We start from the raw sequence: 18028 nt of genomic DNA on the forward strand, positions 1-18028 counted from the left end.
AAAATTTTAACCGATGTAAAATGAGCTTGTCAAAATCAGAGCGAGAGTCTATTATATTAAATGACGCAAGAGGAATACAACATCCTTTCTATTACGTAAGTCAGAGTAAAGATGGTAAAATATACGTAAGAAAAAGAAAGGTTCCATTAGCGAATGCAGAAAGCGACAGTATTAAGGTGTATGGCAAGGGTGAAGTCCACGAAGCCCATGTTAAGCCTTCTATTCAAACTGAAAAGTCAATAGAACCAGAAGAAAAGAAGCCAGATGTACTTTCAATAACGAACCAAGAGCTTATTGCAAAGTTCGTGAATTTCATTGAAAAACAAACCGAGTCAAAGAATCCTGACCCGCCAGTGAAAGAAGTTGAGACAAAAGAGAATGTACAGTTCATTGAAAATGTCAAGAAACAACTTCCACCACGAATGCCAAGAAGAAGAGTGAGAATAATGAAGTAAATAGATATTTTTATCCGAAGTAAATACATGCAGAACGAACAGTTAAACGAATTTACTCCAGCAGAGCATATTCATCAGATTCGCTCATATTTCAATATCATAGACAATGCAGTTCAAATTGGTGACACTAATAGAAATATTCTGACGCAAAGATTCCATCACAACCTGGAACTGCTAAAGATAACACATGGGTAACATTCAATCTCTCACCTCCTGGTGAAAATATGTTGGACCTTTACAATACATTCATTACGTATAAAATGGAAGGTCAATTTATTGTAGATAAAGAAATTGGTTCAGGTTCCAATAAAACAAACCCACCAGGATTTTGGATTGGTTTCGATGACGCTTTCTATGCAGTTGCTGGATATCAAATCCTTGCAAATGGTCGTATCGTATATTCTCAAGACAACGCAAGAGAAGAAGCATATATAACTTCAAACTCACAAACTACCGAACAAATAAAGAAAGTAGATGTTTTCTCAAAGACTCGACATGAAGATGTATGGAGTCATTCGGGAACATGCAGAACAGGACAAATTGTTAGTGGTCCAATTACAGCAGGAAAATCATTTGATTTTAAGCTTCGTTTAAGAATTCCTGTTAGAAAATTCCTTCCATTAGAAGCTATTCGATTTATTCCAGCTTTTGCAGGAAACATTCAGCTTAAAGTAAAGTTCAGTAGCGACGCCTTACAATGCACATCTATATCTGTAAATGATATCATTGCTTTCAATCCAACTCTTAAAGTTGCATTTGCTTCAGATTCAAATCCACCGACAAATAAATTTGTTCCATGGAATGAACCATTCACTATGATAACGAAGGCAGTAGAAGCTAGTGGAACAGTTACTATTACAACTGTAACCCAGCAACTATTTCGAACAAAGATGGATTTTAATGAATGTTTCATTCATCCAAAGTCATTCTCTTTAGACCCTAACATTTATACAGAACTTGTAGAACATTATACAAACGAGGCTTTATGTTTTCCTGTTAAAGTTATGGATTGGATTCCTATGGACGGTTCATTCTCAAAGAATACAGATAGTTCAAGTGCAACATTTACAGCAGCTTATACGCCTATTAATGTTAAAAGTATTTGGGCACTATTTAGAAAGAAAGACAACTATTATGTTAATTTTGAGAACCTTAAGTTTAAATATCTTCAGCTTTCCATGGGAGCTTATGGAAATATGCCTGCAGAACCTGAAAAATCATATGGACCTGTATTTTATGAAATGGTTGCGAACACTTGCAATACAAACAATGATATGATAGGATTTAATGAAGATGTTATGAGGTCATTGGTGGATGATGGTAGTGTGGAACATAAATGGGATAGCTATGACAACACACATTTCTTATGTGGTTTTCCAAAAGAAGTGGACTTTTGCTTCCAGCAAGGTCAAACATCTACTGCTCCAATAACATACAAATTGTCTGTTAAAGGACCTATTGAACTAGCAACTGAAAACGTACCAAAGCCACTTATTGGATTTATGAGGGATTGTTGCTTTGCCATTCAGGTGCGTGCTAATGGCATCCCCATAATAAGATTAGATGACTATAACTTAGCTACGGACGACAGTGAGGAATAAAGGATGAACGTTTATTTTTAAAGCTTATAAATGAGTTCTTCATCAAGCTCTCGCGAACCTTCACCATCTATGAAACAAACTTTACCAAACGATTATGGAGCACCTATTGAATATTTCTTACGAGCTGCACAATGGCAAAGAGCAGTCTCACCAAGGTTAGGTGTTCCACCAACTCCTGTCAAAAATAGCATTTGGTCAAGTCCTTATATAAAATATGGTCTCCCACTAGGTTTGCTAGCTACAGCAGGAGCAGTTATGATGTTGAAAAGAAATAAAGCAAATGTTGTAAATAATACTGAAGTAGCTGAAGTTAAACAAACTCCAACGCCTTCGCCAAAACCAACGCCTTCACAAGCAAAACCTTCAATGACTCCTGAACCTATGGAAGTACAAACTCCTGTTCAAAAGTCAACTCCTAAACCGACTCCAACATTTAAACCAGAACCTACTCCTCAAATAAATCGTAAAACTCCTGCGTTTCCTTACTGAAAAAATAACGTTATTTTTATTTTATTTGAACATTTTATTTAGAGTAAAATGACGACTAAAGTCACTGAAGCAATGAAACAAAAGTTTTTGGTAGAATACATTAAATCAGGAACTATTCCAGAAGGTTTTTACGTTCATACTATGAAGGATGGTAGAGTTCAGTTTAGAAAGATAAAGCAACCATTAGATAAAGAAGGTATATTAAGGAAGATTAAACTTCATGAGGACAACATTGCTGAACTTAGGAAGAAGTTAGAAGAGTTGGAGAAAGGAAGAGAGTTATAAAGCAATGAATTCAACAAGGTGAAAAAACAGGTGAAAAAAGAGGTGAGATCTCACCTCTTCACCTAAATTTATTTTTGTGCTATGTTTTCATACGTGTGAGGGTGGTGATATCATTAATTTTTAAGTTTATTTTTTTATAAATGACAGAACAAAAATATAACATTTCTACTCAGCAGGAATGAGACCCTTACTGACTATGTATTCGTTTAATGCTTGATGAAAACAATGGTATATATTATCGTATGGGTATACACAACGTCTGTTTCCATCGTCGTCGTATATGTAGAGCTCAAATCCAGTCCAACCTTCTTTTGTACAATATGTAGCTTTATTTAAGTATGCATTTATGTAGATAAGGCAATTTTCTTCATCGCTCCAGAAATAATTTTTGTTCTTTGTTGAAATAGTTTTCGTTCCTCTGCGACCATAAGGAATGTATGCAATGAACTTTGCGCCATAAGGGATTGTAATATATTCAGGGTTTCTTTCATCGTCAATGGGTCTGTCTTTGTTAAAATGCATGTTTCTCTGTTTTACTTGAGTTTTGAATAGTTCACGGAAACGTTCTGGGAAAGAATCATAGTAAATGTAGTCGGACATGTCTTTGTAATGAAATAAAAATTTAAAAAAATAAAAATAAGGTTATTTTTTATTTAGTGAAGTCATTAGTGAATTCGTTAGTGAAGTCGTTTATGTGTCAGATGGTTTTGTAAATATTTAAGGTTAAGTTGGTGTTATGGTTGTGTTGTAAAATATACGTTACTGGTTTCGTAAAGTGTCAAACCATTATCTTGGGTAAGGTGGAACGCAGTGCCACAGTACCCAACTTAGTCTAACTAACTATAAAATCCAAAATTAAAATTATAACAAAAAATTTATGGAAAATTTTAAATTGTGCATATTACCCGTAGATTAATTAAAATTGCTGATGTCTTCTAAATTTTTTATTCAAAAAAATGAACTTTTTTTGAGACAGTTTTATTTTAATATGCAATGAAGATTTTAAAAAATATATTCTTGACAATAGCACGTTATTTGACATTTTGAATTTTTTCAATTCTGATACATGATTGAACCTTCATGATTTTATTAATTGGTTTCTGTAAAATAATTGTATGAACAAAAAATTAATAAGCATTCAATCGATAAAAATGTTGATGACTCCTTATAATAATTATATAAAACTGATATTTCTTGAGTAAAATTTTTCCAATCAAGATTCAATAGCTTTTATCAAAAAGTGATTTGATAGGTTTTCAAAATTTACAATCTATGTTATGTTTGAATTGGGAATTTCTCGCATATGTTCGTACATGAGCAAATACTATACCTTTTGCGAATAAAGAATTTTTTCATAAAAAAATTTTTTAGGAATTAGCATATCGGCGTTTTGCGACATTGCCAAACGCCAGATTTTAACCCGACATATGAGCATAAGCTCGTATATTGGAATAAACTCGACTTATTCCATATTAAAGTTATTATAATAATAAGGCACTTAATGTGCAAATCTAATTGAATTAGAAAATGCACATTAAGTGCCTTTTATTGGAATATGTAATACCACATATGGAATACCGAAATCCGAGCATCAATTAGGAATGAACTAGTGCAAATTTTAGAAATACAGTATTATGTTAAATTCAGGATAAAAATTGTTAGAAATTTATATTTACAAATGAGTAAATAAGTATTTTGTAAAGTTTTCGTTTGATTTTCAAGCTTGTTGGAGAAAAATAATGAAAATAATTATTTATTTAAGCAATTTACACTAAAACTTTTTATGGAAATTGCAGTTCTAGCAATGTCTTAGAATTTAATTGTCATTTAAAGTGTGAAATGCATTGATTTGCTAGTGAATGTAAATCGGGAATACAAAATTAATATAAATGAACGAAAAATCTTCTAAGAACATCCTAAAATCAATCACCCTTTGAGTGGCTTTCATAATATATCTAGATGATAAACCAGAAATTGAACCCGCATATGGGTCCCATTAGGATAAATTGTAAACTATTCAAAAATAGTTTACAAAATTAATTTAGGTAATAATAAAATTTTTAATTGAGATAAATTAAAAAAATCTTAGGAGAATGTTATGGATTTTCTTCATTGAACCATTCGATAAATGAGCATCTTTGCGAGCCATTTGTGTTCGAGAGTCTTGTACCATAAAGGTGGCATCTCAGCAGTTGAGCATCCCTTCAATGCATTGATATCTGTTGATGGAACAGAGTATGCGACTTCATCATTGATCATGATCCAATATGCACTTTTTTGCAAAAAGACCACGTAATGAAAATTGCAATAGGCAACAATTGCAATCAATTGATATCTTTGCCTTTCGACTGTTGGGAGTGTCAACTTTTTCGGGAAGTCAAAGATGACTTGATGAATCGAATCATTCTGCCACTCTCTCTGAATGTCGAAAGTCAAGAATTGTGGCCATGATGTGTTCCTTGTAGTTGACAAATGATATTGAATGGCATGATCGAGATCTGGTTCTCCAATTCTGGTGTGAATCGAGTAGCAATTTGTTTGTTCGTTGGCACTATCACGGTAAGTGATTCGGAAGAGTTGACCGATTCCTGGTATTTGCTCTGCGAGATCTGTGATCAATCTTGTCATCGTGTCATCACAATCTTGTGCCTCATATGTTGAGTTACCAAGTAATGTGGCAAGTTCATGGGGAACGAAGACTAATCCTTTGGACTTCAATGAATTCAAATTTGTAAAGATACTTGACATCTCTGTTACGATGGGAGAGGACTGATTGGCAACCTTCAAAACTTCTGTTCTCACTTCGGATATGTAGAACAGAACCTGTAAACATACGTTCAAATGACACGTATTTCCCATATTATGAAGACCAACAATACCACCTTTAATTGGGTAAAGGTAGTTCGCCTCTTGTGATGACTGTATGATATCGACAGCTTGATGAGCGACAGCAATGATGTTCCGCTTTGATGGTTTCATGGAGGGTGCAACAACAGCAGCGACGGTATCGCTTGAAGGAAGAACCTTTGTTGGTGTAAAATCTTCGAAAAGGAGTAACTCTTCATTATCATTCAGGGGTGATCCATCAATGTTATAATTTGTCAAACCGACTAAACCTGATATGATCAGAGGAAGTGATGTGCGCTCACCTCGAAAACCATTTTTCATGCAGGACCAGCATGACTTGAAACGTGCAAAGAAACGCTCGACAATCTGCCTGTCTTGGGCAATGGCGTTGTTGCGTTCAACGTCTGCTTCTTCGTGGCTTCTCTTCATCACCACGGCAGTAAGGTGATATTTCTGGATTCCAATATAGCCCCGGTCGGCAAGTACAGGATATTGGTAATCATCAAATCCTCGCTTTACTGTCAAAAAATCCGAGACTTTTGACAAATCGAAAATCTTCTTGTCATGGACTGCAGCCATAAACTCAACGTTTTGATGTATGGCTTTTCCATCTGGTGACACGAGGACTTGGAGCTTAATACCGTTGCAGTGGTTTTTTTCATCCCAACTATAAAGCCTCTCTTCCTTTACCGAAGGAATGTTGAAAGGAATTGTAGTGCTGTCTACAGCTGCAACAGCATCAGGGAAGTTTGTAAATTTGTTCTTCATTGAAGTTAACGGTGGACAGTGATTGGGAAGAAAATAGCTCGCAAAGATTGGAAATGCAACATTGGTAGTTCTTGTAACTAATTTGGAATAGCATGACTGGGAAATATGTAGCAACGGACATAATGCTGAATAGGGCAAGTATGTGCAGTAATATGTGAGCGTGAGGAAGAGAGACTCGATTGTTGAAAATTTGACCTTCCTTCCTCTTCTGGCCCTTCCACAGTTGGATTCAATAATGTCAGCGAGGTATTCCAACTGTTCATATGTGAAGTTGCACAATGATCGGAGCTGGAGCTTTGGATGCATCCTGATGAATATTGAAATCGAGAACCTGGGCATTGGATTGGTCAATGTCATCTCTTTTGCCTCTTCTTCATTTAATGGCTCTTCATCTGTGTCGGAATTCTCAGGTGTAACAGTAACAACAATGTTCGCCCTTCTGGATTCTTTTATCTTGGTGATGATATCTTCATCGCATGGTTCATCCATGTTGATAAATGAAGTGATTAAAAGATATAAAAATCTTATCAAATTTGAAATAGAGTTCAAAATTAATAAATAATGAAACCCAATCAATTTAATCATATCTAGATATCCTAATATATATCATTTTAAACTTGAAATTAAGAAACTGTGAAGAATTAAAAAACGTTTAAAATCTTTCATACAATTTAATCATATCTATATATTCTAGTATATATCATTTTAAACTCGAAATTAAGAAACTGTGAAGAATTAAAAAAAACGTTTAAAATCTTTTAATAGAAATAGTTTATTTAAAAAATAAAAGTTTAACTGGTGCATAAGTAAAAATTAGATTCTCGAACTTATTATTATTTTTGATTGAAATATTAAAATAGTATTCCAATCAAAAATAATAATAAGTTCGAGAATCGTAATTTTAGAACTTTTTTACATTCTTCACGCCTGTAAAATATTCCATAATTACAGATTTTATTAATTACTACTTTTTTAGATACATTCTAAAGCTGGCGAAGCAACGCTAAAGTGATGATTAACAGTGAATCACTGCGACGACCCAACATAATATATTGAGATTAATTTTCTAGGTACGGTTGAAATGGCGGAGACCTTCTGGCTGTGCCTCAGAGCCCCTAAAATATTTCAAAAGAAATATTTCTACCATTTCGTCGAAAGATTAATCTCTGACTATGTCCGAGATAGCATCACTCAGGCGAAAGTATTACGCCGAGAATACCGATAGAAGTTTCTATCTAGTATAAGCGCCAGTATTTAGAAGAAAACATCTAAAAAAATGAACTATTTGTTCCATTCAATTATCAATTTTTTTTGTGAAAAAAAGAAATTTTGAAATTATACTTATAATATTGTTAGCATATATAAAATAAACATTTTGGGAAAAATTATAAAATTTTCCAAAATTTACCATCGAAAATTTTCCCAAAATTTTCAAATTTTTCCTAAATGTTAGTCACCGTTACGGTTTTTTTCTTTGGGGGCGAGCTTGCGAGCCCCCAAAGAAAAAAACCGTAACGGTGACTAACATTTCGGCATAGTTTAAGTCTAGGTTTTGCATTTTAAAATGTTTGTTACCTTATCTTCTTTCAAAAAGTGGCAAAAATTTGTTTGAAATTTGAAAAAGATATTTTTATTTGCATAAATGACATTCAACTAAGCTGTAGCATGATTCTTTTGCATGCTCTAGTTTTTTTCTCAGTTCAATCTCCTTCCATACTCTTGCTTTTACCAGTAAGATCGCACCAAAATTCTCAAAATTTAAGATCTCCAAATTTTATGTCCAACTCCAATTATCAAACGCCCTCATTAACGCCACTCATAGCCATCTTTCATGCATGAGAAATCGTTATGAGAAGATTTTTTACGGCTAATTATCTGATTCAATTCAGATCAATACTCAAAGCCCCATTATTTATTTATAAATCCTTGTTTGTCGCCTATGCGAATAAAAATTCTTTTTATATTTTAAACAATTTTTTTCACTTTGGAAGGAGAAAGTGACTAACATTTTAAAAATGCAAAAACCGACTAAACTATTCCCAAATATCCATCAACATTTTTCCCAAAAAATTTCACAGGAAAGTTTGCCAAAGCGGAACCCAACTAATATGTTCAATTCATGAAAATTTTATTTTAATTTACTAGGTTTATATAAACTTTTGAACCTTTTATAATGTCTATAGCAACTCAAATCAATTGCAATTCATTAATTTATTTGTTTGAGACAAATCATTAATTTATTGATTTTTTTGAAACAAAAAAAGGACATAGGAACTATTCAATTTGTTTGTAATCCTTTTTTATCCACACTTGCTGAAAAAATAAAAAAATTAATTGTTATATAAAATATCTTTGTATTTTGATTACATATTCTATATGTGGTATTCCGCAAATCATATTTCATATTCCATATGTGGTATTACATATTCCAATAAAAGGCACTTAATGTGCATTTTCTAATTCAATTAGATTTGCACATTAAGTGCCTTATTATTATAATAACTTTAATATGGAATAAGTCGAGTTTATTCCAATATACGAGCTTATGCTCATATGTCGGGTTAAAATCTGGCGTTTGGCAATGTCGCAAAACGCTGATATGCTAATTCCTAAAAAATTTTTTTTATGAAAAATTCTTTATTCGCAAAAGGTATAGTATTTGCTCATGTACGAACATATGCGAGAAATTCCCAATATAAAACCAAAAATAATTGTTATAATTTAAATGAAGAAGTAATTTAAAACGATTTTATTTATGATCAAATTTTATATATTTTTTTGGATCAAATCCATTTTAATAGAATTTATATACTATTCATCTATTAGTAAACACTACCGTATATTATTTTTTAAGCTATCTTATTTTTTTGAAATTTTATTCAAATCTTTGGTCGCAAGAAGAATTGCATGATAAATAAAAACATTTAATCAAAGTCAATTTTATTTTTCATATTCAAATGGACTGAGTGTTAACATTTAACATTTTTTGCTAATTGTCGTCAAAAATTAGGCGTAAAGCAAAAATTGATATTTCATATGGTTTTATGATAGATAAGAATTATATTCCCATTCATTATATTCGTAAATTTTGAGGTTTATCCTTCGCTTTTAAGATCATTGAATTTGATTTTTATATAAAATAGTTATATATTAGAAAATAATATGAGTTTATGTGATATTATTTTTCAGAAGATTTCATTCTATATGCCTATGAAAAGTACTCTCAAAACTAACTTTTTCCTAATTATAATTAAATCTAGAATATTGTATTATGCTTAGTATTATTTCATTTTTCTCATTCAATTTAGAATTTACAAATGTCAAAAAATTGAGAGCTGTCATTTTTGATGAATTTCTGTTTATTACAATTTGAGTTTAATACTAATTATTTATTCAAACTACAAAGTTTGTAATTTAAAATATTTTGTGAGATCAGATTGAATTAATTCAAGGTTCTTTTCAATTAATATTAATGACCATATTACGCATTTTCGAACATTCTAAACCAAATATATAAAAATGGGAGACGAATGTTAAATTTGCTAGACATGGGGGAGTTGTCTGCAAAGTTTTAGCTCTTATCTCTAGCAAAAAATTAATTTTAAAAAAATGACCGAATACGTTTCACAGCGAGAAAAAATAAAAGGCAAGATAGAATTTTCTAGACATAAAGAAGTTGTTTACCGAGTTTTAGCTCTTATCTCTAACAAAAATTAATTTTAAAAAAATGACCGAATACGTTTCACAGCGAGAAAAAAATAAAAGGCAAGATAGAATTTTCTAGACATAAAGAAGTTGTTTACCGAGTTTTAGCTCTTATCTCTAACAAAAAATTAATTTTAGAAAAATGACCGAATACGTTTCACAGCGAGAAAAAAATAAAAGGCAAGATAGAATTTTCTAGACATAAAGAAGTTGTTTACCGAGTTTTAGCTCTTATCTCTAACAAAAAATTAATTTTAAAAAAATGACCGAATACGTTTCACAGCGAGAAAAAATAAAAGGCAAGATAGAATTTTCTAGACATAAAGAAGTTGTTTACCGAGTTTTAGCTCTTATCTCTAACAAAAAATTAATTTTAAAAAAATGACCGAATACGTTTCACAGCGAGAAAAAAATAAAAGGCAAGATAGAATTTTCTAGACATAAAGAAGTTGTTTACCGAGTTTTAGCTCTTATCTCTAACAAAAAATTAATTTTAAAAAAATGACCGAATACGTTTCACAGCGAGAAAAAAATAAAAGGCAAGATAGAATTTTCTAGACATAAAGAAGTTGTTTACCGAGTTTTAGCTCTTATCTCTAACAAAAAATTAATTTTAAAAAAATGACCGAATACGTTTCACAGCGAGAAAAAAATAAAAGGCAAGATAGAATTTTCTAGACATAAAGAAGTTGTTTACCGAGTTTTAGCTCTTATCTCTAACAAAAAATTAATTTTAAAAAAAATGACCGAATAGTAGTGTATATGACGGGTTGTGTGACTTTTCTTGTAAACGTAAGAATTCATACAATATCGAGCGATTTTGTATCATTTTTTTTAACATATGAAGTAAAAAATGTATGATTCTTACGGTTTTTATTCTTACGTTTTTGAATAAATCAAGATTTAAAAAATGTTCAAAATTGTAAGACATTTACACTCAGCCCAAACATAATGAAATAAATCATTAAAAAAAATTAACATTAATTTTAAAATAATTTATTTTATCTTTTATAAAAGAAGCTATATATATATATAGATGATGTCAGATATTCCGCGATTAATTAAACATTGTTTAAATCATGAATGAAATCAATGGAGTCATAATCAAAGACCTCATAAACGAGAAAAATAAATTTCTTACATTTTTTGAATAATTTATTTTTTTAATTCGTAAGAAATGAGTGTCACAAGATTCGTGACTGTGAATCAATTAATGAATAAACTTTCACCAATTCTCACCCAGGTTAAACAAGTAGACGTTTATTTTGATGATTATGTAGAAAGTTTATTTTATAAAGGTAAGTTTAATATTAAACCCATTGCTTTTGCATTTGATGGTAAATTAATCGAAAATTCAAAAATTTGGGAATTAATTCCGAATATTGAATTTATAACAAATATTAAGGATAAGTGGTTTAAACAACAAAACTACACCACTAAAGTTCTTTGTAGATTAATGATTAAAACTGAGGAAAAAGAATTTAACAGTTTTAAATATCATCCATGTAAAATTTTAGAACTTGGTAACGAAAAACTTCAGAAAAAATTAAACGCAAGACTATCAAAAGATAGAATCGAAAGAATAAATAAACTCGCTATTGGTAATTATGATGATGATGAAAAAGAATTTGATGAGTTCAACATAGAACTTTAAGAACTAATGATTATTTGAATTTATGAAATCAATTATTTGATTCATTCTTTCTTCAATCTCTTCTATTCTTTTTGTTAAATCATCAATTTTCATTAATGAGGTGATTCTTGATTGAGGAATAGATTTCAAACTAACCACTCCTTTTATTTTTGAAATTTTGAATCCATCAACTTTAAACATTTTATTCAATTTACATGTTGTCAATTCTTCAAATAATTTTTTATTATTAGCATAATAGTCATTAAATTCTTCAACAGATGAAAAAATTTTTATTTCAGTAATTGGTTTAACAACGTTTATTTTTTGTTGAACATTTTCACTTTCATTTATTTCTTCCTCCTCTGTTTCATTTATTTTTAAAATCGGTTTCATTTATCATTAAATAAAAATTAGAATATAAGTGATGAAATATATTTTTTAATTAATATTAAATCAGAAATGGCGGCAGGATTCTTTAAAAAATTATGGGATGGAATTAAGAAAGCTGCGGGTTGGGTTTATAAAAAGATTATTAAACCTTGCAAACTTTTTGGCACCAGTAGCGAAAACGGCAGGAACTATCATAGGTGGAGTATTAGGTACTAAAGCAGGTAATCCGCGATGGGAGCACAAGCAGGTAACGCAATTGGTGGAATTGCTGAAGGAATACTTAATAAAATAGGAGGTAATAGTGGAAAAAAAATAAATATTATTTTTATCTTAGTATCGGTTGTAGTCTTTGATAAACTTTTTCTCCTTTATTTAAAATTTCTCTTATTGGGGCAGCTTTTGGTGTTATTGATTCAGCACGTCACTAATTGCTTCTTTATTCTTAAATATCCAATTTGCTCCCTTCTTCAATGTTTCCCAAACTTTACTCGCTCCTCTTTTTACTTTATCCCACAGTTTCTTAAATATACCTGCAGCCATAGTTGATTATTTCATTAAAATTAAAAATTCATTTTCATCTTTTAATTTTGATTTTTTATTTATTAATAAATGACGACTAACTATTTGGTGCCAAACACTAAACCAATTAATGGAAATGTGTTTCATTCATTCGAAAAGATAAATGAAATATTCGCAAAGAATGATGGTAGAAGATATTATAGAGAACTTGAAAGTTCATGCTATGACTCTGATGCTCCATATTTTGATGATAAACAAACTCATTTAAGAATTACAAATCCGGCTCATGATGTGAACCAATTAGGTGACACATATATTAAACGCAAAGTTAAAGCAACTCTAGTTTCAAATAAAGCTTTCACATGTGATGCCGCTTTTAAATGCATGCGTTTATTCGTTGGTTACAAATCATCAAATCAAAGCTTTAAACAATTAGAAGTAGAAACTGAAAGAGGTGATGCCGGTTATCTTCAATGGATTGCGCCCGTGAATCTTTCGCATTTGCAACATATAAACCAAAATCAGAAAGGAAAGTTAAAAAGTTTGTTCATTCGTTATATAATAATGTTCAAAAATATGATAACTCAGTATGTGGTAAATATATTGACCCTTCAGAAGTTTTCAAGAAAGCAAATGAAGAAGTTGATGTCACTTTTGATATGATTATTCCGGTAAATGATTTGTTAGCATTTCAGGCGTTCGATGATTATCCTAAATCATTTGGTGATATCATTCTTAAATATTATGTTTTCAGGGATACTTTAGTATTTTGTCAGGTTGACCCGTTAAGAGTTGCTGATTTACAAAATTACGTTTATGAAAAGATAACTGATGAAAATTATGAAAAGATTATGAATCATGTTTATAAATATGATCGCAAATTCCAACAAATCGGACTTCCTGCCAAATTAATTACAAGCTTAGCCGCTACATCTGCTGACGCAACAGTTGATGACGTTATTATTTCATGCACAAAGATGGAAGTTTTAGAGGATAAATGTATTACACCAGGATACGGTTTAATTGAAGAATCAGTTAAAGCAATACCACGTTTATTCAGTAAGGAAGATCCATTCATGATTCCAGCTCAACATATTGACGTTCGTTCACTAAATGGAGGTTGCATCACTCCTGAAGGTATTAGCTCAGATTTCTCATACGCTCTTCATAATGTTACAGATGTTGTGTTAACATTTCCGAAAATGCAATGCAAAGAACAGTTTTAGAAAATCCAATGCTTCGAGGTCTTCAGGTCACTATAGATTCCAGAAACTTCCCCGATCAAGCGATGACCACAGTGGGTGACATATTCTTTACACGTATGCTTCAAGCTTCTGATTTAGATGGAGTGAATGAATGCACGGAAGAATACGAGGACTCATTAACTAGACCACTGAATGATGATGATGGCACGCCATTAGCTAGAACATGGAAAGACCAAACTTCATTCTTATGCACTATTCCAGTTCAACGTGATGGAGCGGGTATATTCTTTGATGGATTAGAAACTTTCAACTCACAAGTTACAGTACAAGTGAAAGCTTATCCAATCATTCAGGGTGAAAATGACACTTACTGTTCAAAGGTGACAAATCCTCCTCAGGTTTGGTTTACTAGGACTACATATTGGACATGGACACCGGATGAAGGTTTGAAATATCATCCAACAGGTACACCACCACAGTATAGAAGTTCATATGATGAAATATTGATGAATAGAAATGTTAAAAATTATAAATAATTTATTTTGATTAAATGGATTTAAATTCATCCACTCCTTATGAAGAATTAGCAGGAGTATATAATACATACGTAGATGATATGATTAATGAGCATTGAGTGATAATAGAAATGCTTATCTAAGGAAAAATTAATGAAAATTCCATATTCTGAATGTTACTTAAATTCAATCACTGCAGCAATTGGTAAACAAAATAAAGGTAAAACATTAACGATATTAAAACAAATTATCATTATTGCTAACACTTCCCCCATTCACATGTGTTAATTTATATCAACCGTTCAGGTTCACCTTCAGATGATACATTTGAATCTTTAAAGCATTTAATCAAAATTCCAATTATTTATTTATCACAAGAAGAAGCAGAAGATTATTTAAAAAACTTTTTAATGTATAAAGAATTATATAATACAATCAAGAAGCAAGGATTAGAGGATAAAATTATTGATAAACAACGGGATGAATTATTTGAAACACTTTCCATTTCAAATTTTGATAAAGAATTTTTGCATTCACTCATTTTTCTAGATGATGCAGTGAAATCAAAACTAATAACAAATGAGAAATCATATTTTAATCAGTTATTAACTCAATGTCGACACATTCAGTGTTCATTTTTTATGGCTGTTCAATATTTCAAAGCATTAAGCACAAACATTAAATCAAATCTATCAACACTTTTCATTTTCAGTGGGTTTAGTCGTCAACAGTTGAATGTTATGCTTTATCAAGTGAATTTACCAATGAGCATTAATGAACTTTACACACAATATCAGCAATTAGGTGAACATGGAAAAATAATAGTTGATTTAAATAAAGGGGGTGTTAAATTTGATTAACTTTTTATAATTAATTTTTATTTTTTATTTATAATTAAACATGACAGAAATAGCAAATCTTTTACAAGTTCCATTAAAACAAGGGACAAACAAAAGGGGTGCATATAATAGAACTATGAAAGTTCCCGATGGAATGAAAGAATTAGTTCATATTGTTGCTGGTCTTCAAAAAGATGTTAAACAAATGAGAAACGTTTTAACATTACCAGAAGTTCAAGCATATGCCAAACGTCATGGTCCAAATTGGGAAGCACACGAAACAGACATTACGGGTCCAAATGGAAAACCTGATGGTATAAATGAAGTTTTCGTTACTGATGGCAGGTAATATTAAAGTCATAAATGGTTATAAATTAACTGTATCTGATTATCCTAAACGTAAAGCATATAATGAACATTATCCTATGCAATTTGATGAAAATGGAAAAGCTGTTAAACAATACATTGGAGAAGGTGAAAATGGGCCAATTAATTCATACCGTCATAATCCATATTCTTATTTCAATGAGGAATTAAATGCTATTGAAGAGGGACCGGATGGATTACCACAATATTCTAACCAGTTTGATGGTCAATATGCAAATATTAGACCTGAAATTTCAGCTAAGAAATTCTTTAAAGTTGCTTTATTCGATCCAGTTTTCGCAAATGTTAAAGATGAACTTAAACAACAATTCCAACCAATTATAGTAGCAAGAATTGCATCAGGTGCTTTATCTCAAGCATTCAAAGATTTAATTAAGAAACCATTATATCAGCAACGAGGTTTAACTTATGATTTAGTTAAGGAATCAGATAAAAGAAAATTTGAGAAATCAGATGATTATAAGAATGCAATTAATGAATATATTCGGTCTATTAATTTCGATGAAACAGCTAAAAATCAACTTCATGAACAAATACAGGGAATAATAGATTCAAAAGTTCCAGCAAAATAAAAGTTTAAATATATTTTTTTTTATTTGAATATAAATGAGAAGACGTTTTACTAGTCAAAAGAACACTAACGCAAAAGCAGAGATTACGGTTGGTTATAACGTAAATGATGATAAATCACGAATTATTCAAAATGTTAAAGTTAATGTTAGCCCTGAATTAACAAGGTCAGCAACTCAACCAAATTTATTAACTCGTGACTTACCGAAGAATGAGGAGAATGAAGACCCAATCATTTTATCTGAACCTGGTAAAGAACCCGTTGAAATTCCCACTTATCCAACATACCCAGCACCTCTTTCATCAAACATTGAGAACCCATATAAAATAGACATTAATTTTGAATTAATGAAAATTTACCGTGATATAATAATTAATAATTATGATTCAATAATAAATTTAATTGATCAATCCGGTTTAATTATTTTACCTTATGAATCATTAATTCACATTATCGCCATTCTTTGTGATGTTCAAGATTCAGACGTTAAGATTCAATTTTTCATAGATGATGAGGTTTCATGCTGCGGAACAGTTGCAAAAATAAATCCTATAAAGGATATTAGCACAATTAAGATATCAAAGAACGGAACAACAACAGAACTTCATTTAACATATAATGATATTTATAATAAAATAGTTGATGAATATAAAATATCACTTGAAAAATTCTTTGTTAAGGCTATTTAATATTCAAGCATTAACATTATCGAATAATAATCCTTTGAATCATAATCAATAATAATTGACCTTTCACCAGTTTCTATCGTTTGTTTTATTTCTTTTTGTTCCCCACTATCCGGATCGGTCATTGTAATTGTTTTTGTTATAGTATCAGCTTTATCTTTAACTTCAATCTTTTTTCCATCAGGATATTTAAACCAAAATTCCAAAAATTCGATATTGTCAATCTGTTCATATTTTAATCTATCAATTGCATTTTTAATACCATCTGAAAATCTTATGAAATGGTCATTATATGGGTTTGATTGAACTAAATTTGAATGAAGTGAAATATAACCCGATGATGAATATGACATCGACTCATATTTTCTGAAAACACTAAAATTTATAACATGAATGAATTTTTTATTCGTTGAATTTATGAATTCTTGAGGTAATCTTATTTTAGTTTTATTTATCACTGGAAAATAACGCTTTACCATATTTTTAATCGTAATAAAAAATGTCAATTATCAATATTATTTCGAATAATAGTTGTGAATTAAATTTAACAGTTAGCGGAATTTATAATGTTACTCTCGTTTCTGTGAGTGGTAAATTTAATCCCATTCTTTTAGACCCTTCAGATTATATATCATTTATTAAAGATGACCATGAAAAAACGTATGATATGTATATAAATAATGTGATAGTGAAATGGGATATTAACACGATTTTAAGTTATTTAAATGAATCATTTATCGTATGGTATGAAGAAAATTTTAAATCAAAACCTGATAAACTTTTTGAACTTGATGAAATAAATAACCTTATTAAATTTCCGCTGAAAATTAAATTTTGTACTCCTCACCTTCGTTCATTGTTGGGGATATTAAATTTTGAAAAAGATGTTGGGGATGTTTTGTATTCTGACACTGGTTCCAATTTCATTTTAATCAAATGTGATAAAGTTAATACCCCAATGAGATTTTCACATCAAACATTAGACCCTAACTCTTACCCATCAATACAAAACATTTTATCCATCAACTTAAACACATTTTCTTTATCATATCCGTTTCAATTATCCGGGAATTCATTTATTCTTCATTCAAAAGATTTATCAAATATTAAATTTAGAATAACTGACCTATTTG

The 18028-nt window shown here is 30.6% G+C and overlaps 4 protein-coding genes and 1 pseudogene across 5 annotated transcripts, besides 5 other annotated features; 3 read left to right on the forward strand and 2 right to left on the reverse strand.

Annotated features, from left to right (window-relative positions):
• Positions 1-3672: part of a mobile genetic element that runs on past the window's edge.
• On the forward strand, positions 21-455 carry TVAGG3_0225550 (uncharacterized protein; the record flags this gene model as incomplete). The annotated part of the gene is made up of 1 exon (XM_001301304.1): positions 21-455. The coding sequence occupies one exon, from the start codon at positions 21-23 to the stop codon at positions 453-455; it is 435 nt and encodes a 144-aa protein (XP_001301305.1).
• On the forward strand, positions 483-2056 carry TVAGG3_0225560 (annotated as a pseudogene). The gene has a single exon. A coding segment is annotated over exon 1 (1574 nt).
• TVAGG3_0225570 (uncharacterized protein) lies at positions 2087-2545 on the forward strand (the record flags this gene model as incomplete). The annotated part of the gene is made up of 1 exon (XM_001301305.1): positions 2087-2545. One exon carries the CDS (start codon positions 2087-2089, stop codon positions 2543-2545), a length of 459 nt encoding a protein of 152 aa, XP_001301306.1.
• Positions 2813-2995: a terminal%2Cinverted (terminal inverted repeat of Maverick-2/1B transposon ID:TVAGG3_0225380).
• TVAGG3_0225580 (uncharacterized protein) lies at positions 2996-3430 on the reverse strand (the record flags this gene model as incomplete). Its single annotated transcript, XM_001301307.1, has 1 exon — positions 2996-3430. The coding sequence occupies one exon, from the start codon at positions 3428-3430 to the stop codon at positions 2996-2998; it is 435 nt and encodes a 144-aa protein (XP_001301308.1).
• A 1267-nt stretch (positions 3673-4939) lies between the features above and the next one.
• Positions 4940-6934, reverse strand: TVAGG3_0225590 (DDE endonuclease family; the record flags this gene model as incomplete). The annotated part of the gene is made up of 1 exon (XM_051227148.1): positions 4940-6934. The coding sequence occupies one exon, from the start codon at positions 6932-6934 to the stop codon at positions 4940-4942; it is 1995 nt and encodes a 664-aa protein (XP_051112134.1).
• A 2839-nt stretch (positions 6935-9773) lies between these two features.
• Positions 9774-9810: a mobile genetic element.
• Positions 9774-9810: a terminal%2Cinverted (terminal inverted repeat of Banshee-A3 transposon ID:TVAGG3_0225600).
• Positions 9811-14571: 4761 nt separating this feature from the next.
• Positions 14572-18028: part of a mobile genetic element that runs on past the window's edge.

Source organism: Trichomonas vaginalis, chromosome IV (assembly GCF_026262505.1).
Source record: "Trichomonas vaginalis G3 chromosome IV, whole genome shotgun sequence".
Taxonomy (NCBI): Eukaryota; Parabasalia; order Trichomonadida; family Trichomonadidae; genus Trichomonas; species Trichomonas vaginalis.